The sequence below is a fragment of the Camelus dromedarius genome, chromosome 16 (genome assembly GCF_036321535.1).
Source record: "Camelus dromedarius isolate mCamDro1 chromosome 16, mCamDro1.pat, whole genome shotgun sequence".
In the NCBI taxonomy this organism is placed as follows: Eukaryota; Metazoa; Chordata; class Mammalia; order Artiodactyla; family Camelidae; genus Camelus; species Camelus dromedarius.
The window spans coordinates 37174342-37200123 of record NC_087451.1 but is presented as its reverse complement, the minus strand read 5'-3'; the positions used below and the strand labels follow the sequence as shown (position 1 = coordinate 37200123).

At 49.1% G+C, this 25782-nt stretch overlaps 1 protein-coding gene across 1 annotated transcript in view; it reads right to left on the bottom strand.

Moving 5' to 3' along the window:
* Positions 1–25782, bottom strand: part of FAM20A (FAM20A golgi associated secretory pathway pseudokinase) — a 46892-nt gene that overhangs the window by 7187 nt on the left and 13923 nt on the right. Inside the window, exons 2-10 of the mRNA XM_031468950.2 lie at positions 10874–11058; positions 10110–10160; positions 8591–8669; positions 4876–4968; positions 3968–4083; positions 3309–3489; positions 2298–2407; positions 1448–1529; positions 904–963 (exon numbers count right to left, since the gene is read on the bottom strand). Of these exons, the coding sequence (XP_031324810.2) occupies positions 904–963; positions 1448–1529; positions 2298–2407; positions 3309–3489; positions 3968–4083; positions 4876–4968; positions 8591–8669; positions 10110–10160; positions 10874–11058 (957 nt within the window). The remainder of the gene's footprint in view (positions 1–903; positions 964–1447; positions 1530–2297; positions 2408–3308; positions 3490–3967; positions 4084–4875; positions 4969–8590; positions 8670–10109; positions 10161–10873; positions 11059–25782) is intronic.

The window sequence follows — 25782 nt, the reverse complement described above, 5'->3', positions numbered from 1 at the left end:
GACTTTTCAAGGAGACAAAGCTGATGAGAGACGTTCCCAGGAGGTGGAACGATGACGTCTGTCACCTCAACACCTGTAGGTACTGACGGGCTCCAGGCTGCTCCTGGCCAACTTTATAACTCTGCTCTGCGTCAAGACTCCAAAATCGGGGATGAGAATGGGACAGGACCATCCTGGACTTTCAGGTTTTGATTTCTTTTTATGTGGGAATCTGACTCGGGCTCAGATGGGTAAGCAGCTTAATTGTCCCAACTTTTGTCATAAACAGCTCCTGCCTATTCCTATTCAGGAGAGGAAGGGCCGTGAGGAGGGAGGCACACTGAAGTTAGCTCAAGAAGTGGACGCGAAGGCTCAGTCTCTGCTCTGAGTTTTCCAGCCGGAAATGGAGATGGTTTCGCAGCAAGTGAATCACAAATACCTAATTAGCTCTGGAAACGGCAGCTGAGCAGGGGGACAGTTTTGCCCAGCCGGGCTGGAACAGTGGAGAGGCATGGACGTAGGAGAGAGATTCTCTGGACAGCTTTATGGGGCTTTAATCAGGGTCTTGCTTAGATGGTGATCGAGTAGAGTACTTATGAGCTCATGGGAAGCGTAGGTCTGATTAGTCATACCCGTGGCTGTCAGGCTCTGCAAAAGTGAGTGATTCTCTGAGTGGGTTAAAGGTTACAGCCGGCGATTGAAAGGTTTAAAAGATTAGACCCTGAGTCATCCTGTGCTGAGAAGAGGGGGAGTGCGAGCAGTGCCAAGGCAGCTCCCGCAGTTGTAGGATAAGAAATGAGGTCGTTCCTGTCATTCCCCCCACCCACGTCCTAGACCAGGGAAGACGGATGAGGACCTTCAGAGCTTGGTGGCATGCAGGACGAAGTGTCACAGTTGTGACCTGTCCCTGAACCGAAAGCTCACCGGCAGCACTGGGAGAGCGGCGAGAGGATGGAGATTTCATCGTGGGAGTGTCGTCCGAACCTACGAGAAGAAACAGGTTTTTGTGGGTGGCAAGCATCTCCTCTCCTTAACGTTATGTTCCTCTGCTGTCGCTGCCATTTTTTTTTTTTTTTTTTTTGAATCACAGCTTGGGGTAAAATGCCATGGGGCACGGCAGCTGCCTCTCCAGCCCTTCCACCAGGTCACAAAAACCTCTGTCCCAAGATGTTAAAACCAAGCATCATTCATTCATTAATTCACCAACTCCAGGGGGCCTGGGCCAGACCCCCAGGGAGGAGGAGGCCTGTGCTCTGCCTCCAGGAACTCATAGAAGACTTCAGTGTTTCACACGTGCTCTCAGTCCAGAAGAGAATCAAGCGGTACTTAGCAAAGGTCGAGAAAAAGGCAACAGAGCAAGTAGGGCAGGCGAGGAGGCCGGGAACCTGGCAGTGGGGCCCCTCATTCTCTCCCCTGAGCGGCTGCACGAGGGGCGCGGTGGCTGGGAGGAGGGTGTCGGGACACTTACCCTCTGGCATTGTCAAGATGAATAAGGAAGCCGTCATCCCCAAATTTGGTGAACATCTCGTAATGGTGCCGGTCCATATTTCCTGTAGAGGAGGGGGGACGTTGGAGCTTGGGCCAGCAGGCCAGTGGGTATCTGTTCCTGGCCTCTCCAGGGCATGGAGACCTGCTAGCTGTTCAGGGACAGGAGTCTGAACCCAGGGCCACAAGCTGTCCTTCCCCCAGAGTTACTGGTGAAATTGCAGAGGGAGAAGGAAGCTGAACAAGCAAACCCTAACGTGGGCTGCTTCCAAATCTAAGGCTTTTATTACCACCACCCCCCTGCTCCCCGCCAGGGATCCTAATACACTGCATGGATGTGTGGCCTTCCTCACCTGCCCAAGAGCTTCAGCTGAGGCCGGGATACAGAGGCAAGCAGGTCAGCCTCCCGAAGGGCATGCGACTGAGCGGGGGAGGCTGCTGTCTGACTTTAGATGGAAGCGTGTGTGTGTGTGGCTGCCTCTCCCCAGTCCCCGAGGGACTTGAAGGTGGGATGACTGGTCCCCTCTGAGGCCTCCCCTCTGCTGCTCGCTCACTGTGCACCTCCTCCCTCCCTCCCTGGTTCCTTCTCACTTGGCGAAGGGAAGAGAGAACTTCCAGTCCGACACCTGTGATCTGAGGTCCACTCGGGCCTCATGGCAGGGCTGGGTGCCTGCCCTTGGAGTGACGTCCCCTCCAAAGAGGGGAGCATGTTAGCTTCTGTCCCCAGGAACTGTTGGGAGGTTATTCAGTCCTCGTAGTCCGGGATCACAGAGAACCCAGCCCACCCATGGAGCCCGCTGCCACCGCCGCAGGCCCTGCGCGGGGGCACCTGCCTGTCAGGAAGTCGAAGATGGCCATGTCGATGATGTTGAGCAGCCGGTTGCTGCTGTTGTGCGGGTAGATCTGCTTCACGGTGTCACAGTAAAGTGGATTGACCTCCCACCTGAGGGGGAGAAGAAGTCCTGGGGCTGGAAAAGCCAAGACGGCAAGGTGTTGGGGGCCCCCTCGCATCCCCAAATCCCTGGCTCCCTGGTCCTGCCCCAGGCTGGTGGCAGCTCCTCAGCACACAGGGGGTCCTGGGTGCACCCGGGACGACCCTGAGGAGGGACACACGGGCGCTGCAGATTCCACATGGTGAGGAGGGCCTGGGGCCTTCCACCACCCGTATGCTAAGTGTCCGCCCTGTTGGGTGCTGTACTGACCTCACACCAGAGGAAGCAGGGACCTGCTTCCTCTGCAGCCCTCACCCCAGGCCCCCTTTCGTCTGGTGGGCTCTCCCTCAGTCTTCACAAGTCCCTGAATTCCGGCACCCCCTCCAGAAATTCTTGCCTGCTTCCTTCTCCTCCCACCACAACTGGGGGCTCTGGATCGAGGAACCCCCTCCTTCAGTCACCTGATATTAAGGGAGGGCCTGCTCTGTGCCTGGGGGTGTGCCAGGCCCCGGGGGAACAACCAGGAGGTCCTGGCCTCACGGGGCTTCCTCAGTGAACCCGGGTCCCTCCTGTGGGCTCCTGGGGGCTGTCTCTGTGCGATAGCAAGTGTGGCACTGCGTTTTCACCATTTGGCTGCTGTCTGACCACCCCCTGGACCGTGTGGCTTCTTGAAGGGGGAGCCCGTGTCTTTTGCATCAGCATCCCCTAGTGCTGAGAACACCATGGGCTCTTTATAACTGAACACGTGAACTAAAGGGGCCGAACAGACGCCCAGGACCCATATGCGATGAGGCAAAGGGGGACTGAGGCAGCTTCAGGGACCTGCGCCTGGCTGGCCACAAGTCCCTGGTACAGGGACTGTGGCCACTCTCAGGGACGTGGGATGGCATCGCGGCCAGGGGGCCAACTCACTCCTCTTTTCCTGCCAGCGAGTAGGAGCGGATCCAGGGGTTGGGCACAGATAGCCGGGGGGCCAGGTTGAGGGACGGCAGGAAGGCGGAGAGGGAGCCCTCCAGAAGGTGTGGGTTGCCGCAGACGGCGTATTCCGTCTTGCACATGTATGGGCACTTGGCAAAGAAGCACACGTTGCTGGCTGGAGGAGGGCGGAGGAGAGAACAGTAAGAGAAGGAGGCATGTCATCTTCCTGCCCCACGAAGTCCACCAGGAGGGAAGGGAAACCCTAAATTCACAGCTTGGGAAAAGGCAGGAGAAGAAGAAAACATCGCCTTTTCCAGATCTAGGGGCTTGTGAGTGCTATTAAACTGAGCATCCTGGGTACCAATTTTCACGTGCTTCAGCATAGAGAAAGCATGGGGCCCAGCCTCACGGCATCCCACCCACATGATTAGAACGGTCATTGTTTGAATGGATTACACCTGGTTCCAGAAAGGCTGGCATTAGCGTTCAGGGCTCACACAGGCTAGTTAGCGTCTCACGTACAACCATCTCCAGCCCCCAGTTCATCTCGTGTGACGCTCAGCTGGACCAGGGCGGGAGTGTCCAGTAATGGGTGGCGCTACCGGTCAGACCACATTCTCAGACCCAGAATATTGCCTTGGCCAGTACTCTACCTGGAGAGACAAAGAAAACACTCTGCAGGATTTCATTCTTGGTGACCTCCAGGATTTCCTTGGTGACGTTGACTAGCCTCCCCACTGTTGGTGGCACCCTTCGGAAGTCCAAAATCCTGAAAGAGAGGCAGCCCTGTTCAGATCTGAGGGCGGGTCAGGGAGTTAGATGGTCGCCCACTAGAAATGGACTGGGCTTGCCGACCAGACCCAGCTGAGAGGGTCTCTGCAGGGCTGAGCCGACCATGCCCAGGGCACGCCTACATCAAAGGGGCTGGCATCCTGGTCCCATCAAGCCTCCTGGGCAAAGCTCCCCACCAGCCAAGCTGTGTTCCAGGTCAGAGCTTCTCACGCTTCAGTGTGCACGAGTCACCTGGGATCTTGTGCAAATGCAGGCTCTGATTCAGTGGAGCCAGGGTGAGACCGTGATTCCGCATTTCTGAAAAGCTCCCTGGGAGGTGGCGGGGTGGGGGTGGGGGTAGCCAGGCTGCCAGTCCACAGACCACACCTTAAGGAGTAATGACGGGCAAACAGGAAGAGCTAGAAGTTTAGGAATGAACTTTCACCTTTTACTATTGTAAGACTCTTTGGAGAAATGGGAGTGGGCACATTCTCCCTCCTTTTAAATCAGGAAACCAGAGCCAAAGGGCCATGTCCAGTTCAGGTGGAAGCTTGAGCTGCCTGGCAGGGTTCATTTTCTTTCTAAGTTATTCCTTTCATTACATTAAAAGACCTCGAGTTTTTCAATCCATGGGGTTGGATGGGACGTGTTGGGTGTGAAGGCATCACTGGAGTTCGCGGATATGAGCAAGTGTTGGAGAGAAGGAACTCCAGAGAGGTCTCCATGAGGCTCTGCCCGCCTTGGGGTTGGCCTTGGCAGTGAACAACGTCCCCACGGGGCCGGACCCCACCTGTCGAGATGGAACGCGGCAATCTCGGCGTTGTGTCTCTGGAAGTCGATGAAGTAGAAAAAGTCCTCGGGTGTCTCTTCATCTCGCTGCTGTCTGGAAGGAAGGAAGGAATCACGCCCTGGACTCAGACTTCAAGCCCGAGAGGAGAGCTGACAGACGTGACCAGACAGAGAGGAAAACACGCTTTCATGCTTTTACTGTATGCACAGCGTGATGCTGGAATGGCCCGAGGCTCCCTGGGCTTGGAGAAGACCCTGCCACACCCACCCACCCAGGCTGCACAGTAGCAGGAGTCGGGCTACTTGCAGGACATCGACTGTCCTGTTGGCATCCCCAACGCCACGTCTCCGATGCAAACAGCTCTGGCGACAGTGGCTGATTCTTTTAAAAACCCAGTAGTCAAGAGGGAAGAAATCCATTCTTCTGCAGATACACAGAAGACGGGGGACTGGCTCACACACCAGACGCAGGGAGCGCAGACCCAGATGCCAAGGACTGAGAGAGCTGGGGTATGAGACAGGACTTCATAAAAGGAAGAGGGTCCTGGAGGTGCAGTTTCACATGACTGACATTTGAAGAGCAGATAGATTCCGGGTCTTTGTGCAATAAGGGTCCTGCTAGAGAGCTGAAGGTGGCTGGCATTGAGGATGTTTATTTACATACATTAAAAAAAATCTCTAATGGATTCCTGAAAAGCATCATCTTGCCTGGTCTTGATGAATTGGCTGGGTGTGTATATTCAGAAATGTGCCTCCCAATAACTAAGGGCACCCCGGCTTCTGGCCCCAGGTTGACTTGACGCTAGTAATCACTGGAAGAATGATGATCTTCAGATAATTTTACAATCTACCGTGTAGGGCTGCATGACATTCGCAAAAGCAACATAAATGTGAGAAGACGTAATGTTGCGGAATGCTGCACGCAAACGGCACTTGAAATTGAAAGCGTGCCGTGCACTTGGCCAGAAACGGCCATGGGTCCTGGAAACCAGAGTGAGGGGCTGCCCAGAAAGAGGAGACTCCTTTTTTTAAAAGGTGCAGCCACATTTAAAGTATGCCCAGACCTGACCCGCTTCTCCTCACTACTGCCGCCCAGAGTCCGGGCCAGCAAGGACCGTCCCTGTGACCTAATCTCGCTTTAATTCTTAAATTCTATCCATAAGAACATACAGTCTCTCGGATGCCCTTCAGAATTTTCTGAAACGCCATTTCCTCATTTTCGTATGGCATATTTAGAAGTGACTTTAAATCTGAAAATCATTTTTCCTCTACATCAGTGCTTCTCAGAGCATGTGAAGCACAGATGGAGTTCTCATTGTACAGACCGTATTACATTAAAATAAATCTCTAAATCATAGTCATAATTTACATCACCCACAGGTAAGTTTCTGTTTTCCTTTTTAAAAGGGGACCAATGCTATTTACTTGACATTACGTATAGAAAAAAATGCCTGCGTTTTCAAGAAATACATTTTAGAATGATACTTACTTTGGCTTTGGACTAAATTTTATAAAATGCATGTTAAACTTTGTGCTATGGCCTTAGCATAGATAAAATGGCTTTTATGACCTAATGTTGGAAGCTTTTGGATTATATTCAGGAAAAAAAAAAACCTGGTTAACTTGAGCACTTTTGGCATTTTGTTTGTCATTGACAAGGCAGAGAAGAGGTTTTAGGCTGTTACTTCATGTGCTTTCTTGCAAATAACCCACTGCAAGAGTGAGCAGTTTCTCCTCCCCCAAACGGAGTTCATCCACTTTCTGTTAGCTTCCAGTTTTTAAAAACTACAGGCACCCTGGTGTGCCGTACGAGAACTTCACTCAGAGAATGCAATTCATGGATCTGCAGATTTATTACGATTTTTATGCTTCTCTTTAACGTCCTGTTTCTATATCAAGTGTTCCTTCTGTGTCCTCTCCTTAACTGGTGCTCAGTTATGAGTCTACATTAAACGTGCACGACTGACCGTGACAATAATTTAAAACTCTCTAATGGCCCGAGCGTGATGGTGGCTCTTGTGTTCAGCTGAGTGCCTGCTTCTGGAGCCCGGACTGACTGTGTGTGCTCTCTGCTGTCATTCTCTTTTAAAAGGAGCGCTTTTTTTTTTTTAAAGTACCTTATATGCTTGGATATAAGAGGGGATCCCCTCCCCAAACTGTCCCTCAGAAAAGGGAGTTTCTCTGTATTTAAGTCCCTGCATAGTCCTGCAAATGACAGGCTCCCCCCACCTCTCAGTTTCTTCATTTTGTTTGGGACAGATTCCTTCAACAGAGATGCTGGTTTTATTACCCGACTGAACTGGTTTAAACAGCCTGGTGGTGGCGACGGGAAGAGAATTCAACACTGATTTTAACCTTGACCCCAAACTCGACCTAGCGATGGCGAGGACCAATGTCAAAAATTCTGGACAGAGTTCAGGGTTTTCTTGGGCACAAACCACCCTGCCCTCTTTGCTCGGCCCTGCAGTAAACCTTACGCTGCTCCAAAAAGAAAAAGGACAGGTGAAATGTGAGACTGGGAGGGAAAAAAAAGCAAGATTTCCAAGTCTCTGTATTGTTTTATATGAGATTTTTTTTTATCAGTAAATTAAATATAGGCAGACAGTCACTCATTTCACATACATCTCTGAAAAGTTATATATTTAAATTGACCAAATAACTAGGTTTTTGGATTTTCACATGGGAAATGGAAGGTCTCCTTATATGGCGGTGGTTTTCAAGGCTGCCTGGGCCTTGACTCCCCCACCCCAGACCAATTCTTCTAGACTTAGTTCTTTATAAGCACCTAGTACTTAATAAGTGCTTTTCCAAGGCAGTGCAGGGACTAGAACTAAGATTCATTATTCAGCGCTCCTTCCACCATCAGACCCACCCACAGGGCCTTCAGTGAGCCTCTCCGTTGATGGAAGGTTTGGAATCTAAGTCAGTCTAATGGGATTCCACTGGAAGGTGGTCCATTCTGGCAGAAAGCAAGACTTGGGTGACAGGAACCTCTCCTGCGCCATTTTCTCTTGGGCATGTCAACTCCAGGGGACCACTCCTGATTCAGAAGTCCCACACCTGTAGGCTGCAGACCCTTTGGGGGCCACGGATTCATATGCACACCAAGCTCGGTCCATAGACTGAATACACATTATTTCGCCCACATACATGCACTGCAAAATGTTAAAGGCATGCTCTTGCTTTATTTACGAATAAAATAGAGATTAATTTAAAAGTGTGACTGACTTCATAGTAGTCTTTCTTCATTGGCTAGTTTTTCAATCAAAACAAGTATTACTATGTAGATCTCTGTCAACTTTTTGACGATTCTAGCCCTGGAAAAACGTGGGGATCAATTATACAGAGTGTGAATTTAGCAATCCAGCCGCCTGGGTTTGAATCCTGGTCCCACTGCTTGCAGCTGGGAGGTTGGGGTGAGCTGACCTCAGTGTCTCCATCTGTAAAGTGGCCACCCAAACCACCTGGCTCATAAGAAGGTTGATGAATCAATGACAGTTCATGCCAAGTGTGCAACGTGGAAACTAGCAAAGACCTAGCTCTTACGATTTTTAATTATTATTACCAAAACGGTTATATGCTTGGGCAGATCGCCCAAAAGGCAGTCTACAAATGATTGGCTTAAAAAGATTTTGGACGACTTTGATTAATTTTTGGCCCAAACTCCCCCAGGGCGGCCACAGCTGGGCGTGGCGGTGAGGAAGGCAGTCACTTACCTCATAGGTTTGAACATGGCCTTCCCGAAGTCCGAGAACCTCAGAACCAGCTTGAGGTGGACCCCACTGGGTTTCACGACTGTATGTGGAGAAGGGGGAGTTAACGATGCTCCTGGGCCCGCGCTCCGGGCTGTGACCCTTTGTTCATTCAGTAAACCCGGCCCATTCCTTCTCTTTGTTCTTACTTGAGACCCTGAAGACTAGGATTTGCCTTCAAAGCCTGTGGGGCAAATTCCACTGTATCAGGCCATGGAGAGTGCGTCCAGGGACTCAAGGTATGACTTTTTCTGCTGTTACGGGAAAAGGGCAGACAAGGCAGTTTTCCCCAGATAGACATTCCCTGAAAACCCTCCAGGATGTTTGCCTAAGAAGGAAACATTCTTTATTGTGCTTCAGCAGCACCTTAGAGATTCTGACTGCGCCACCCATAACATCACACGAGCCTGGTTTATTGGGGTCGCTTCCTATTTGAGACTGGACACCTGGGCCACGATGGGGCTGGGTGAATTAGAAACCCAAGGTTCACTTGCCCGGCCCTGACCATGAGTGCTGCCTCCTGACATGTGTCCTGGGCTCCTCACTCGCCTGGCCCTGTCCAGGCCCTGCTGTAAGCCCTGTGAGGACCTGGACGATGCCTCCCCCACCTTTGCCTTCCACAAAATAGCAAATGGCAGGGGCCAAACTAAAGAAAAGGGGAGCCCCAGCACAACACATGGAAATTTCTGATGTGTGTTCAGTACATGGAGGTAAATGGATGAGGCTACTTGTGGCCGGCAGTGATGGGCTGGGGGCTTCAGTGTCTAGGCACGACTGCACCCCAGTCCTAGCACCCTGCGAGGAGAGAGTGCTGTATCTCATGCCTCTTTTTTTAAAATTCTACTAATCATTTACTCCAGGGAGTTTCAGCCTTGGCTGCATTAGAATCACATGGAGAGTTTTAAAAATTCTGATGCCTGGGCCTCATCCTATGCAATTGAATCGAAACCTCCTGCGTGGAGGCCAGGCTGCAGCACTTTTTAAAGCTCCCCATGTGACTCTAATCTGTTGCTGGGCCGAGAACCACGGCCCTGTACCACTGCTTCTTAAATCTGAAAATGCACTCCAATCCATTGAGGATTTTGTTAAAATCCAGATTCCAATTCAGAAAATCAGAGTGGGGACTGAGATTCTGCATTTCTATCAAGCTCTCCAAGGACGCCGATGCCACCGGTCATGCTGGTCCCCGGACTAGACGCTGACCAGCTGGGTCCTACACAAGAGCGCCTCTCTAATGCCTTCTCTTTTGTGTGGGTGGGTGGGGAGACACATCCGGTGCTCGGAGATTAGGCAGAGGGAGTCATGCTCTTCACCTCCCGACCAGGACCCCCGTGGAGTGGATGGTGGGAACTTCACTTGTGTGCCAGGTACTGGGGTTTACAGGATAGTGACAGAGAATGAGTGGGGTGGAGGCGTGGCCAGAGCCAGGGTGGGGGTGGGGCCAGGGGTGGGTGGAGCCAGGGGTGGGGCCAGGGCCACTTACTCTGGGTGCAGTCGCAGGCTCCAAGCAAGGCTTTCTCGTCCTGACTGTAATCTGCGAATTACAGAGGAGAAGGATGGTGAGAAAGTTCAGCCGTGCTCCTCGGAGAGCCCTTGACTCTGGTTCAGACGCCAGAGGGGGAAGACTGTGAGGCAGCCTGGGGCCCTTGGTCATTCAATAGGGCCGAGCCCCAAGCCTCTTTTGGCCTCAGTCTGCCACCCTGCTCCGTCCAGCCCCCATGCTCTCCAGCCCTTCAGTGGACACTCCAGCAGCACCTAGTTGGGAAACTGATGCTAGCTTGGTGTCTGCTAAGGGACTCGGTGTGTCCCTTAGACTGTCGAAGTGCTTGAAAGCACAGACCTGGAGTCAGCAGGGCCACCACTGGGTCCTTGGCCAGGTTGCTTAACCTCTCTGAGCCTCAGTTTTCCCATCTGTAAAATGGCAATGATAATGGTTACATCATAAGACCACCGTGTAAAAGAGAGAGTCACCAGGTTCAAAAGGAGCACTAGGTGAGTGGTAGCCATCACCTCTCCGTAAACTATAGGACACCTCCTATGCGCCTCTTACGGGGCTGTGAGGAGCTCATCGTTGTAAGCTCTCTTTCACAGGGAAAAAGATCAACGTCCTCAATGTTTTTCTTCTTATTGTTCTACTGGGTGTTAGAATCAACCCATTACTATTCCATCCTGGAGCCCGGCTTGAGACGGTTTACCCAGCCTCTCGGGGAGAACGTCAGGCCATCCCGCCTGGCCCGTGACCCTCACCAGCACTGATGGTGGGGAAGTGCCTCATGTCGTGGAGGAGTTTGCTGACGATGGGACTGGACCGCGAGTACAGCCCTTGGCGGTCGATCCCCAGGTGGAACTGGACCCAGCTGGCCTCCGGTCGGAGCTGCAGTGGGGGGTCCAGGGAAGTGAGGTTCCGCTGCTCCTTGTACATCTTGTGTCGCCTGAAAAAGCAGGAAGGGTTTTGTGTTTTTCACGTTGGGGGACAAGGGTGCAACGGCCCTGCCGGAACGCCTCGTCCAGACTCTCCATTCGCTCTTCCATTCATTCAACAGGAGTACGAAGCACCCAGTAGGCCCCCGGCTTGGTGCTGTGCTCAGGATACCACATGCCAAAGCAGCCACATGCCTTCCTGGCCCCCGAGAGCTTACAGTCTAGTGAGCGAAACAGGCAGACAGTTACACAATGCCACACACACATATGCAAATACCCAACGACAAACCACAACAAACACTGTGAAGGAAAAGGGCAGATGGTTAAGAGTAACATGAGGGACCTCAGATAATCCGATATCTCAGGGAGTGGTCTGAGCCTCTTTGTGCACTTCCCCATGAAAAAGTCTGTATTTTGTATTTCCCAGTATTTCCTGACCTAAGATATCCAGAGATAGGAGAGAAGGTAATTGGTGAAAATGAAAAGAATGAGGGTGAAGACCCTTAAGTAGAGCTGGGAGCTGAGTTGGATGAATCAATACATCATATAAGAAAAGAAGAATTAATTAGCCATTTTCTCTTTGTCCTGCTCAGGAGCCATTTCTGCCAGGGTGAAAAGAAAAAAGTCAAAAACAATGCCACTGCCACACAGAGGTTCAGAGTCTAGAGCAGGAGACAAGTTGTATGTCTATAAAATAAGCAGAGCAAAATAGAAGGCAGGGGTCCGTCGACGGCTAGACAAGTCTTCAGGCTAATATGCCTTTGGAGAAGGGAAAGATGATTATATGATGAAGAGGAAGGCTCCAATGGGAGAAAGTGGACTTCAGCTGCATTCAGATGGGTGGTATCTGAATTGAACGGGAGATTTGGAGCCTGCTGTTGGGTTGGGGGCAATATGAACACTCAGAGAGGCAGGCAAGGGACAGCTATATCAGAGGACTAGAGAGGGAAGTTGGATATATAGATGGTTGAGTGAAAAGATGGAGGCCTTTGGACTGGAAAGCAAGGCAAGCTAGCATACATCATCTAGTGAGGTAAAGCTGATTGCGATGGGTAGGTGGCACCATGGGGGCAGGGTTTCGGGGTCCCTATGCATCTGTATTTCTTTTTTTTCTTTTTTTAACTTTTATTGAGTAATAGTCATTTTACAATGTTGTGTCAAATTCTAGTGTAGAGTACAATTTTTCAGTTATATATGAACATATATATATTCAGTCACTTTTTTTTTGCTATGAGCTACCACAAGATCTTGTTTATATTTCCCTGTGCTATACAGTATAATCTTGTTTATCTATTCTGCATTTTAAAATGCCAGTCTGTCCCTTCCCACCCCCCGCCCCCTTGGCAACCACTAGTTTGTATTCTATGTCTATGAGTCTGTTTCTGTTTTGTATTTATGTTTTGCTTTGTTTTGTTTTTAGATTCCTGATATGAGCTATCTCATATGGTATTTTTCTTTCTATTTCTGGCTTACTTCACTTAGAATGACATTCTCCAGGAACATCCATGTTGCTGCTAATGGCATTATGTTGTCAGTTTTTATGGCTGAATAGTATTCCATTGTATAAATATACCACATCTTCTTTACTAAATCATCTGTTGATGGACATTTAAGCTGTTTCCATGTCTTGGCTACTGTAAATAGAGCTGCTATGAACATTGGGGTGCAGGTGTCATTTTGAAGTAGGGTTCCTTCTGGATTTATGCCCAGGAGCGGGATTCCTGGGTCATAGGGTAAGTCTATTCCTAGTCTTTTGAGGAATCTCCATACTGTTTTCCACAATGCATCTGTATTTCTTATACTGTGACTTAGCTCCACTACCACTTTCTTTCTGGGTGTTTGAACTCATTGTCTCTTTGGTCTTCTGCCACTTGCCTTCCCACCCCAGGTTCTGCCTTGGATAGGCTGTGTGCTTGGATAGATTCAGACACTCGAAGCTTTGCCATCTTACCAAGACCAGGCCCTCCAATTTCCACTGGCTGACTCCTAGACACCGATCAACTTCTGGAGCCAGGGTTGTGTACAAAGCAAACTCTTTGTTCTCATGAAACTTACATTTTCCTGGGGAAATCATTTATTCCGAGTTGTCAAGAGAAGCTGGAAATCCAGATTTTGATCAGAATGTGTAATCTCCTTTTTAAAACATGTTGACTTGAATGTAAAAATATCCTGTGTGGGCTGGGTCTACATCCAAAGTAAACGAAACCAGTATCTTGAAAAAATATCTGCACTGCCACGTTCACTGCAGCGTTATTCACAACAGCCAAGATACGGCAGCAACCTAAATGTCTGTCAGTGGATGAATGGGTAAAGAAAATGTGGTACGTACACACCACGGGAATATGATCCAGCTTTAAAATAGGAAGGAAATCCTGCCATTTGCAGCAGCCTGAATGAACCTGGAGGACATGATGCCAAGGGAAATAAGCCAGACACAGAAAGACAAATGCTGTGAGATCTCACTTATAGGTGGAATCTAAAATAGTCAAACTCCTAGAAGCACAGAGTGGAGTAGTGGTTGCCAGGGGCTGGAGGGAGGGGGAAATGGGGGGACGTACAGAGTTTCTGTTTCTCAGGATGAATACTTTCCAGGGACCTAATGTACCGCGTGGTGAGTATCGTTAATAATACTACATTGTGGACTTGAAATTTGCTAGGAGGGTGGGAGATCTTAAGTGTTCCCACCCCACACACCCGCCCTTCTTCCACACACAAATGCTCACTACGCGACGTGATGGATGTGTTTAATGCTTGATGGTGGTGATTATTTCACAATGCATGCATATATCAAAATATTATGTTGTATGCCTTCAGTGTGTGTGCAATTTTTGTCCGTTATACCTCAGTAAAGCTGGAAAAACACCACCACCACCAAGATAGCAGTCAATTTGTGTTCTTTGCCCTATGCTGTTAAAGCCGATGCAGATGCGATCAGGGTCGACGTAGGACAATATTAAGACCCCCCACCCCCGGCCCCAGCTCTGGAGAAGCACACGCACGGGGGGAGAAGGCAAGAGAGCATGAGTATCTGAAGACATTGTCCTCCAAGAGCAGCAGGGAGAAAGATGGCTGGGATGTCCCCACCAAGAGAGCGAGGCCTGGACAGGCAGCCTCCCAGCTGGGGAAGATGGGGAGAGATGTGAACCAGTTGAGTAATAATTTGAAGTGTCTCATGTTAACGCTGCTTCAGATCTAGTAGTTTCCGAAAATCAAGGGGAAGGGCAAATTGTTGAGCAGATTTGCAGGCCTCCTGCCAGCATTTCCTGACTTTATTAACATTGATTTTTATTTTAAAAGATAGTTGGGCCGGGCTCTCGTGCCCAAGGCTACTTTGAGGCTAAAACTATGGGACTGCTCGACTCTCTGGGGAGCCTGCTGGGGAGACTGCAAAGTCCTGAGCTGAGCTGGTCACCCTGAACTAGAGCAGCACAGAAGGGAAGCTGGGGAAAGAGAAACGGTGATTCAGGCTGGGCTGGGTTTTGGGAGCAGGGGTGGGGGAGGAGGGGGAGTTTTAGTCAGTGGCGCTGATGGCTGATGGGCTCCAGCTATAGCAACAGTCGGGGCTGCAGCACCCAAATCGGAGGACAAGGGCGGCAAACTGAGTGTAACTTCTGCGAGAGCACAAATTGCTCCTTAAAGAGTCTGCACTTACTGTTGGGCTGGGGACACGTGGCTCTCTGGTTAGCTCTCCTGCCCTTGCCAGGGGCAGGGTCACAATCTGGACAGAGGGCTGGCCGTGGGGGCGTCGGAGGGCGGAAAGAAAGGGCATCATGGGATCCTTCCCACTGCGGGCTTTTCTGTTTTGTTTGTTTGTTTTGTTTTGTTTTTTAATGGTCAAGGCAGAGCTGCCAAGAGTAGTTTATTTCTTGTCGGAAACTTCGCTTGTGTGCCTTTTGTTCCTTGGGGACAACCGGCAGGGGCTGGTTTGGACAGGTAGCTGAAAATCTGCCCTGGTGGGGCAGCTTACACCATGGAAATTGGCAAATGTTACAAATTGGGGTTTTTTTACCCTGAAAGGGGAGCCAGTTCCGCAGCACACTGGCCTGTGCTCTGACTACGGTGTGTGCTTGTGAGTGGAAAAATGGTGAACGCAGAGAGCAGTCACCTGCTCTTTTTCCCTGTTTGGGATACTCAAGGGGGAAAAGAAGGCATATTTCTAAAAATGCAGCTCAATATGGCAGCAGTAAATATCACTATATTAAAAATATATATTATACATATATGGAGGGGGAGGGGATGGCTGTGCACAGTAGCAGCCGAGATCATCCTGGTCTTCAGGCTAGCCGAACTTTTAAAGGAAGAGAAAGAGAAGTTCTCACAAAAATAAAGCATGAAGCAGTATAATTTTATGATTTATGATTTTTTTTAGGGGGGAGGTAGTTAGGTGTATTTATTTATTTTTAGAGGAGGTGCTGGGGGTTGAACCCAGGACCCTGTGTGTGCTAAGCGTGTGCTCTACCCCTTGAGCTCTCCCCACCTGCTAGGCATGAAGTATTGATGGATGTTGCTTTCATCAATAAAAAGAAAACCTGTTACAAGTCCCGTGACCTTGAGGGGAGGAGTAAACACCACTTTGCTCCTTACCCTCCGCCATACCGGAGTTTTCCACAAAAATTGTCTCCTGGAAGGAATGGCACTTTTATTAGACTTAAAAATATCAACATGCCTGATTGTATTTATTTATTTCTGAAACAGGAAATACATGTTCCAAAATTTTAATTCCACAAATCTTCCTTTCATTCTGTGCCCCAGTCTACCCACTTCCCCTCTCCAGAGAATACTGATGTTGTCGGTTTTTTTCCCCTTATCTCTTTCTGCTTTTATTTTTATAGGCAGAGTAACAGAAAATCCATGCTGTCCTGAAACGTGCTTTATTCTCTTGCCCATAGGTTTTGGCAGTTGTTCCAATTCAGCACACAGGATGTTTCTCATTACTTTTCAAGGCTGCATAGTATTCTGGTGTATGGGAATAACAGAATTAATCTAACTCCCTTTTGGTAGAAATCTAGGTTGTTCGAAATCTTTTGTTACAAGTGACGCTGTGACGTTTAACCTGTACATATGATGTTTCCCCTGTGCAGGAGGATGTCTGTACAATGAATTCCTAGGAATGTTACTGACGTGTCAAAGGTATGTATACTCATCAGTGTTAACAGATGTTGCCAAATTGCCCTCCTCCAAGGCCAACGTCACCTCCCCTTCCTGAAAGCACCATATGAAACTATTTTCAGGAAGCTTTGTCAACAGCATCATTACACTTTTTGATCTTTGTCAATCTTATTTAGTAAGTGAGAAATGGTACCTTCGTGTATTTTAAATGTGCAGCTCTATCTTGTCAGGAGCGAAGCTGAGCATCTCTGCATGTGTTCAAGACTCATTTATGTTCCTTTGCCCATGTTTGTGCTGGGTTGTTCATCTTTTTCTTATTGGTTTTATATATCAAGAATATTAGCTTTTTCCCTGATATGATTTGCAAATATACTGCCCCCCCCCATTTTTTTGACTTTACTTAGGGATAATCTTTTTTCATGCAAACATGTCGATTTTTATAAGGTTGAAACGACCACTCCTTTTATTCATGGCTCTGACTTCCACGTTATACTTAGAAAAGCCAGTCTTCCTTTGAAATGACAGGAATGCAAAACCAAACCAAAACAAACCATGGTTCCCTCTAGTGTCTTCTGGTTCCATTCTTGTCCATTTAAATATCTGACATGTTGGGTTGGGGTACAGCTCACTGGTACAGCCCATGCTTGGCACGCATGGGGCTCCTGGGTTCGAGCCCCAGTACCTCCATTAACAACGACAACAACAAAAAAGATTATTAAAAAAAATAAATAAATGCCTGACATGTCTAGAATTTATTTAGTAAAGGTGTCAGGCATGGATGTGTCCACCCCCCAGATTTAAGAAAATCATTTCTTAAACAATCCATTTTTTAAAACTTCATTGATTCAAAATGTCATCTTTTTTTTCACACAATAAATTTCCATTTATCTTTGGGTCTGTTTCTGGGCTCTCCATTCTGTTTCATGTTCTGTCTAGCCATGCTTTGGTGTGATGCTGTTTGAACTTTTTAAAACTTTATAAAACACTTTAACTGCTGGGAAGTCTAGTCCCCCCCAACCCCTCCACTTACCGCTCTTTTTAAAGAGTTTTCCTCTTTTATAGTCCAACCTATGTCGTAATCTGCATGAATTTTACAATGCCAAAACCCTTTCAAAATGGAAACCTCCAAAGGGTTTAAACAGGCTTGTCAAGTAGCATTATTATAATGCTTTCTTGCATTATTGACGAGGATAGTTGGCACTGCTGTCTAGAGAGCAGTTTTCCATTTCAAGATGTATAATGAGTTTACCCTATGACTCAGCCACTTCATTGGTGCAACTTATCCAGTAGAGCTATTTGCACAACTGCGTGAGGAAGTACGTTCGAGGGTGCTCACCGCAGGGTTGTTTATAACGATACAAGTGGAGCAGATACAAACGTCCGTGACAGGGGGATGGAAGAGACGGCTCTGAATTTAGTGACATGGAAGAATGCCTAACTGCAGTATGGTTCGTAGAGTGGATCTCATGAGTATTCTGTTGTTGTTAAAGATGTCAGACACATACTTACATAGACACAAACACACAAACACTTTGCTGTGCGTGAGAAGAGGTACACACGCCGTTAATGACGGGAGGCCTTGAGGGTCATGAAGAGTAATTTTGACTTCTTACTTGATGCATTTCTGTTAATTTCGCGATTAAACAACTAACACGAAGGGTTGCTTCTCTCCCTCACTCCTCCCTTTGTCTCCCTATCTAACGTCCTCTCCGTCACCTTTTCAGCCTCCCCAGACCTGGCAAATAAGCCCTCTTTGTGCTTGGATGGATTGTGATTGGGTGGAATGTTCCATCCTCTTGGCCTCGGCGGGTAATTCAGGCACGTCCCCATGCCCCAAGCTGTGCCAATTTAAGGATGCCTGGAGAATTTTCAGGGGCCACCAGAGAACAGTGAGCCTCTTTTTCTGGGATTCTCAGCTATCAGGACACTGTAGTGAGGAGCTGCTGGTGGCCAGAAAGCCTGCCTAGTGTTGCCACTGCCGAGGAGACCGAACTGAAAGGTGAGTGACAGGGGAAAGAGGGCCCAAGGCTTCCCGGTGGCATCGTCTGAGCGCCTGGATGCAGCCATCACACCCAGACATCGCAGTTATCTGAGCGGAGCAAGCACTCTTCCCCTCGCTGCTTTGGGTGTGTTTCCATCACTTGCCCTTTGCAAGATGCAAGTCTCGCTTCTGATGTGTTGCACGCTTGCCCTGTTTCTGGGAGATGGTGTCAGCACCCACTCTACACAGTCACACACATACACACCATACCGGGGAGGGGAGCCTGGCCATCTCATCTACCTCCCGGGTGCCAGGCAGGACTGAGAGAGTCATTCCTTCATGTCCACAGTTATTAGGTCAGTAGAAAACCAAAACCACTTTCCTGGTCTCATCGGCTGTGTGAGTCAACATGACAGGTCCTTTTCTCAATCATCTTCATTATCACTCAGTGCCTGATTAAACCCTGTTTTCATTTCCAGACTAAATTAGAGTTTGTTTTTTCTTCCCCCCTAACTCATGTTAAATCTTTCCCTTGGTCTGCCTCCAAAACCCCAGTCTGTTGGGATAGCAGTCTTCACCTAGAGAACTTGTACAGGGACCGTCTCAAAAGCCCCCACCTCCAGCACAAACATTTCCTTGACTCCCCCAAATAAAGAATAAATGGCACAAAAGCAAAACACAAGGCATGGTTTGGTTTCAATGATGACAGTGACAAAGTTCTACCCCTGCAGGGATGAGGTGAGCGTGTCAAAGAACGCAGACATTAATACCTGACAGTTAAGCAAGAGCTAACCAGGAGCGCAGCAGGAGAAAAGGACAGAATTTTGTGCCACAAAGACTTGCTCCTGCCTCTTTCCAGCAGGATGACCTTGAGATTTGGGCTTGGTGTCACTACCATACACACAGTATCTCATATGAGCCTCCAACCACCTGGCGACATACATACTCTTATACTCAGTTTGCAAATGAGAAGACTGAAGACAGGGCTTGGCCTTAAAATAGTAGTTTAAGCCCTCTGAGCCTCAGTTTATCTACTTCAGAAAATGGGGATGCTGACACCTACCTCACTGTGTGTCATAAGAATTAAGTGTAACAACATCCAACAACAGACTAGGTGTCCAAGGATGGTCGTTATTTTAAATTATTATTACTGTTTATAAAGACTAAAGATCAGGTAGATGACAAGTTTTCAAAAACACACCTGTAGTGTAGAAACTGCCAGGTTTGCTAGCCAGAACCACATCCCTCGGAACATGCCGTAAGCAAGGGATGTCATACTGTCCCTTCAGCATCTGCATCATTTTGCTCTGCTAGACAATGCTGTCTGCATGCGTTGGCATGTCTGCAAGGTCATGGATCATCCCCGGGACCTGGGAATCCGCTGCAGCTTGTCTGCGGTCTTTCAGTGTGCAGACTAAGCAGTAGCCAAGTTATCTTCGAGGCATTAGAGAAAAATGCTTCTTCAGCCCTTTGAATGTTCAGGCAGGTCTGGCCTTGGGACATAGGAGTGGGCGTCTGTTGGCGTGGGGAAGGGATGGGAATCCTGCAGCCGGCACCTCAGCTGCTCTCAGTGGGCTAAGTGGGGTCCTCTTCCTGGGAAGTGGGGTGCTGAGAGCATGTGGAAGGTGCCCACCCGTGCCCTGTGTCCCTTCTGAGATCCTGAGGGCAGAGCCCCCGAGGTGCGGTATTAATTGGCCCGGTGCAGGGAACACCTCTGGCAAGGAGGGGAGACAGTGACTCAGAGGGTTCAGGGAGGATCTGGAAGGTTCTCAGAGGCGTGGGCACGCCCCCACATTCCTAGTCACTGACCGTATAGCTTCAGGTCTGAAGAACCTCCTGGGTACCTAGATTTCCTTGTCTGGAGGGAACAGAAGGGATACGATTGACCCCCCCACCCCTGGCCCCGCTTGATTTCAAGGTGTAGATGCCTCCTGTATTTATGGGTTCCTTGTGGGTTGGGGTCAGGCCCTTTGGGGATAATTTTGGCACTAGATCCTGCAAATACACACACAGCAGTTACACTCTCTGACAGCCCCTAACGTGGGAGGCTGGGGCTGTATCGGCAATGGGGAGTCGAGGCCCCCATTAATTCTTCTCCAAAACTAAGCATTTGTAAGGTTACCTGGCTGCAAAGCACAGACATCTTTGACTCCCGTCCGCTCCAAATCATTTCTAAAACTTGTACTTTCACCTCCACCACCTCTAAAATTTTTCCTTTTCTTTCTGCTCCAGCTCAACCCTCAGTCTCTTACCTGGAGCCTAAAATAGCCTCTTAACTGATATTCATAACTCAGTCTTCCCCTCGCTTCTCTCCAGGCCCTGATCACTGCCAAATGATCTGGAAATCACAGCTCCAAGTATACGCCTGCCTCCTGCAAAGTCTTCCACTCTGTTTCCGCTGCCCATGGAACCTGGTCCAGACTCCTGACTACATACACCAGAGCCCTGCTACTCTTTTTAGTCTTTCCCCCCATCACCCCTCTACCTAAGCACTCGTGTTTAATGCTCCCCAACTTCCCTCCCCACCTGGTGCTGCTTCTTCTCTTGGAATGTCTTCTTCCACAGTTTCATCCCCAGAATTCCTTCCCAGCCTTCCCAGGTTTCCCCAGTTCCCTCCCAGGCGCCCAAGGAGCTCCCTCTTTGAAGCTTTTCCAATTCTACTACTGGATATGATCTTTCCCTCTCGCTCTCGCCAATTTGTACACACCTCCCATTTCTTCTACCGTTCCTGCCGTACGTAACACTTGCTCAATACATATTTGTTGGATGAATGAAGGCGTTCCTTATCTCACCCACAGCGGGTGCACAGCTCTGTAAGAAGCGCCCTTTGCCTTTCTCTGGAAAGGCAGTTAACGGGAATCACAGGCTTATCCAAGAGAAGCTGATTTGCGTGCCTTTTGGATATAGTTATGTTCGCTATTATGCTAAAGTTTCCAGAAATCCTGCCTTGCCGTCCTTCCTTCTTCCTAACTGTATCATTCTCTTAAATTTCCCAGTTCTCCTGAGTCAGGACAGACTGAACTGATCTGAGGAATTAACTTCTGTCCTTTCTGCTGAAATAACCAGTCTCCCTTTGGCACCTGAGCCCGAGTTCCCTGCCAAAAGCAATGACGCTAAGCTCTCTGAAGCACAGCTATTTAAACTGCATGCCTTAGAATCTGTATTTTGCTACCTTCACTGGTTGTGAAGCCATTATGAGAAATGACATACTCGCTGCTTGCTAAGTGCTCACACTGGGGTCCCCTGGGGAGGAATTTGGTAATAGTCCATTAATTATTTTCTAATTGGTTGACCCCCCACCCCCACCCCCTGCTCATTTCCTGGAGCTGAGCATTCCTGGGCATTTGTAGGAGATGCGGTGCCAGGTGGAGAGGTATGAAGGGCCCCACTGCCCCATCACCAGGCTTAAGATGGATGGTCTGTGGAGGTTCATGGGGCCCTGGCCATCTGCACCCGGCTCCTGAACAGCTGGAGGGAGGTGGGAATGGGGCTGTCAGGCACTCAGGCAAAAATTCTCTCGGTTGGAAACTCAGTGTCATGGTCATTGTGCTGTAGTGTTGGGAGAGAGACGGAGCAACAGTGAAAGATTTCAGACCCACGTGTTTTCTCCCCAGCTACGCTCTACATTTCCTGAGGGCAGGAGCCTGCCTTGTATTTCTTTCGCATTTTGCTCAGTATTTGACCAAGTGCTCTGCATGGAGTAAATTCTCTATAAATAACTGATTTTTAGAATAACCGAACACGTTTCCTGCTGCAAAACTTCCATCAGACTCCAGAACACTCGTATTAAAACTTGGGGAGGGGAGGGGAGGGGAAATCTCTCAAAGATAGGAGTTGCACTAGAATTCTATCTCTGTTAGAACAGAACTCATAAAGTTATGTATTTACTTATTTATTACCTTAACCATCTTATGAATTTCCAAAACCACTCTGCTATAAAGAAAATTATAAAAGCATTAGAGTGAGCCTCTAAGGGACTTGGCTTTCAAATTAAATCCATGCATCTGTTTGATCCATATGTTTCAATATCCTTGTCCTTGACATTGGTCTTAGAGAGAACATTTTCCCAGAGTTGTTTTTATCATGGTGGTGATGAGTTTAGGAAAATCCTCCTCTGTCTTCTCCTGTGTCCCCTGTGAGTAAGAAGGATTCAGGTTTAGTGGGACCTGACGCTTATACAATTCGGAGGACTATTGCTAAGAAAAAGAATATAAAATTGTGAATACAAAATTAAGCGTGAGAGCTGTTTCTTTGGAATGAGAAAAGATAGCAACCAATTACTAGTGCCTTGAAGATTTAGATCCCATTCTTCCCGAGGTTAACATAGAAATACGTCTTGATTGCAACCTGTCTCCCTTCCCATGCTGTCTCCCCTCAACCTCCCGCCACCCCCACAGCTTCCTGTACCCACTGGGGAAGCAAGAGGCCCTGGACTGAAGCTTGATCAGCTCCGTGGTAAATCTGCCTCTGACAGGCAATTAGACCATTCACAGCCGAGAACTATCTACTGAGCGCCCAGTATGAACGACACTTTCAGGCACACTATTCTAGGGAAGCCAAGGGCTTTAGCTAAAGGACCTTCTGGACTCTCCCAGCCGGCATCCGAGTAGGAGGGCATCAGAACAACAGCCCTGAGTGGAAATGCTGGAGGCCAGGAAAGGCATGGGCTTTTGGAAATGGTTTTTCGAGGGGACATTGTTTCTGAGATCAGTGAGCTCCTGCAGGCTGCGTGTCCTCACCACAGAATGATCTAGAACAGCCAACTCTCCCCAGATTTGGCAGACTTGTGGGCTGACCACCAAAATCCTCTGGCTTTTCATAAACAGGCACAGGATGCCGACTGACATCTCCCCATCGCTCCGTCCCACCCATGGGCTCAAAGAGCATGACTCCCATGTCCCCCTTCTCTTCATCTGCCTCCCCAGCGATTTAGCTCTGGGCACCCGAGGCCGACCAAGTCCCCGGAAGCTGTGAGCCAAACCTACCAGCGATCTGTCAGCCCCCAAACCAGTTCCCAACCCCTCACCTCCTCAGCTCACTTGCCCTTGGGAGTCTGCCGTTCAGCCACATCAGTGAGGTCATGGGCTACAGCTTGATTTTAGGGGAAGGTGACAGGTGATGCTGTTCCTGGATCTATGAATCAGAGTCACTATTAGTGGTGAGTCTACAAATCCAGGCAGAGTGGAAGGCAGGGAGGCAGGTCCCTCACCCGGAGCCCTGGCCCTGCCACTCACAGCTATGTGACCTAGGGCAGATTATTTGACCTCTCTGTGACTCTGAAAAGTAGGGGAAATAAATTAGTTTTAGTGAGGATTAAATAAATTCATAGTTGTTTAGTGAGTTATCACTATGATTTCTGAGATTCCATTTATAGAGAGGCCGCTCGGCCTGAGGCAGGTGGGGAAGGAGGGCTGTGCGGGATGATTTGTGACGGCTGCGGAACCTCCCAGGTACCCGGTTCTGTGTGCTAGGATGAGAGCAACCGCTCCATGCTGCGCTCCCTGGGACGGCCCCCGCGGCAGGCTGGGGAGCAGGCTGAGACACCCACATCCTAATCCTGGAGCCTGTCAGTGTGTCCTTATATGCCCAAAGGGACTTGCAGAAGTGACCGTTAGGGATGTGGAGATGGGGTGATGATCTCGGATGATCTGGGTGGCTCTGAGTGTGACTGCAAATATCCTCCCAAGACAGACACATGGAGGAGAAGGCAAAGAGCAGAGGAGGGGGCGATGCGACCCCAGAAGCCAACCCTGGAGTGAAGCGGCCTGGAGCCACCGGAGGCTGGAAGAATTAAGAAATGGATTTTCTCCTAGAGCCTATGGGGGCGGCAGGGCCATGTGTATACCTTGATATTGGACTTCTGCCCTCCGGAAACATCAGAGGATAAATTTCTGTGGTGTTAAGCCACCCAGGGCTGTGATGGCAGTTCTGGGAAACACATCCAAGCAGCCATCAGCAGCTACAGCTGACGGAGCCAACGGGAACCCCCAGGCTCGGAGTGGTTCTGGGCACTGCTGCTCCTGAGAACAAATCCAAGGGGCGCCCTGCTACTTCCCCACGCCCAGGAGCTGTCACTGCGGGGAGTGGTTGCCAAGTTGGAGAGAGGCTATTGCTTTTCCATCCCATCCCAAATTCTGGAACGTGGCTGCCTACTGAACCCTTTGAATGGACCCGGCCGGCCAATGAGACAAGCTCCGGGGAAAACACAGGAGCCCAGGGACAGGCCACAACAGAGCTTCCTCTCTGGCTGTCTGGCCCCCTCCTCGCACCTGCGTTCAGCTTTGGCCTAAGAGAATGAGCCAGATGCCTATGGCAGGTAAGAATCCTAGCTCCAGGGGCTGGGACTATGATCTTAGTGACAAACTTGCATCTGCACCCTCATGACAACCTCCAGACCTATGATCGGAGATGAAGCAGACCGACCCCCTGGAGAAGATGGCAAGGATGATCCCTGGTCGAAGGGATCCCCGGACTCGAGGCAGGGAACTAGCGGGGCCTTCTGGCTGGGCTGCATTTCCCAGACTCTGGTCCTGGGCACCGAGCGAAGCACCAGCATCACTGACAAACGTCACTTGCTCCACACGAATAAAACTGGGAAGAGTGGCAAACTCTCACCTCTCTGGGGGAGTCACAGTCACCATAAAGGCAGCGAAGGCTCTGAGAAGTCCTGCAGCCAGGACTCTGGTTCAGAGAGCACTTCTTGAACCCTTCCTTTACACAGCACATGTCGATGTCCGCTGGGTTCTGTGTGGCACACAGGGCATTTTGGGAAACGTTAAATATTAACCCTGGACCCTCAACCTCCTCAGGATGTGATGGTCACAGAGCGGAGGTCCCACAGCTGCATACTATTTTTTTTTTTTCCGTAGGACACTGCCTCCATGGTGTAGACCAGAGGTTCTCAACTTGGGGGCAATTTTACCCACTGGGGTGGCAATATTTAGACACTTTTGCATCATGGGTGGTGGTGGTGGGGTGCTAAGGGGTGCTGCTAAAAATCCTTTAATGCACAAGAGAGCCTGGTGCTGCAGAAAACTATCTGCCCCAAATGTCAGGAGAGCGGAGGTTGAGAGACCCTGGGCTGGAGCCACAGAATCTCAAGCAAATAAAGCACTTAATCCTCCGATAATGACCTGAAAGTTGCTATGAAGGATCCTGGACTCTGTGCAATTTAATATTTTCCATAAGACAGCATAAAGCAGGGTCTCCAACACTCCTCCTAATCTTCTGCAAGCAAAAAATTTTAATATTTAATTGTTAAAAAAACCCAAACTTACAGTTACCAAAGGGGAAAGAGGGGGGAGGGATAAATTGGGAATTCGGGATTAAAAGCTACACACTACTATATATAAAATAGATAAAGAACAAGGACCTACTGTACAGCACAGGGAACTATATTCAGTGTCTTATAATAACCTATAATGGAAAAGAATCTGAAAAAGAACTTGTATATATAACTGAACCGCTTTGCTGTACACCTGAAACACTGTAAATCCACTGTATTTCAATAAAAAAAAAGGAAAAAGAAAATGAGGAGCCTTAAAAATGCACACACTGGGGCCTCTAATACATAAAGCTTGACCAGAATATACTTCTTTTCCAAAGAGTGTGAACTTGACCTTACCGCCCATAGCGCGTGCATGGA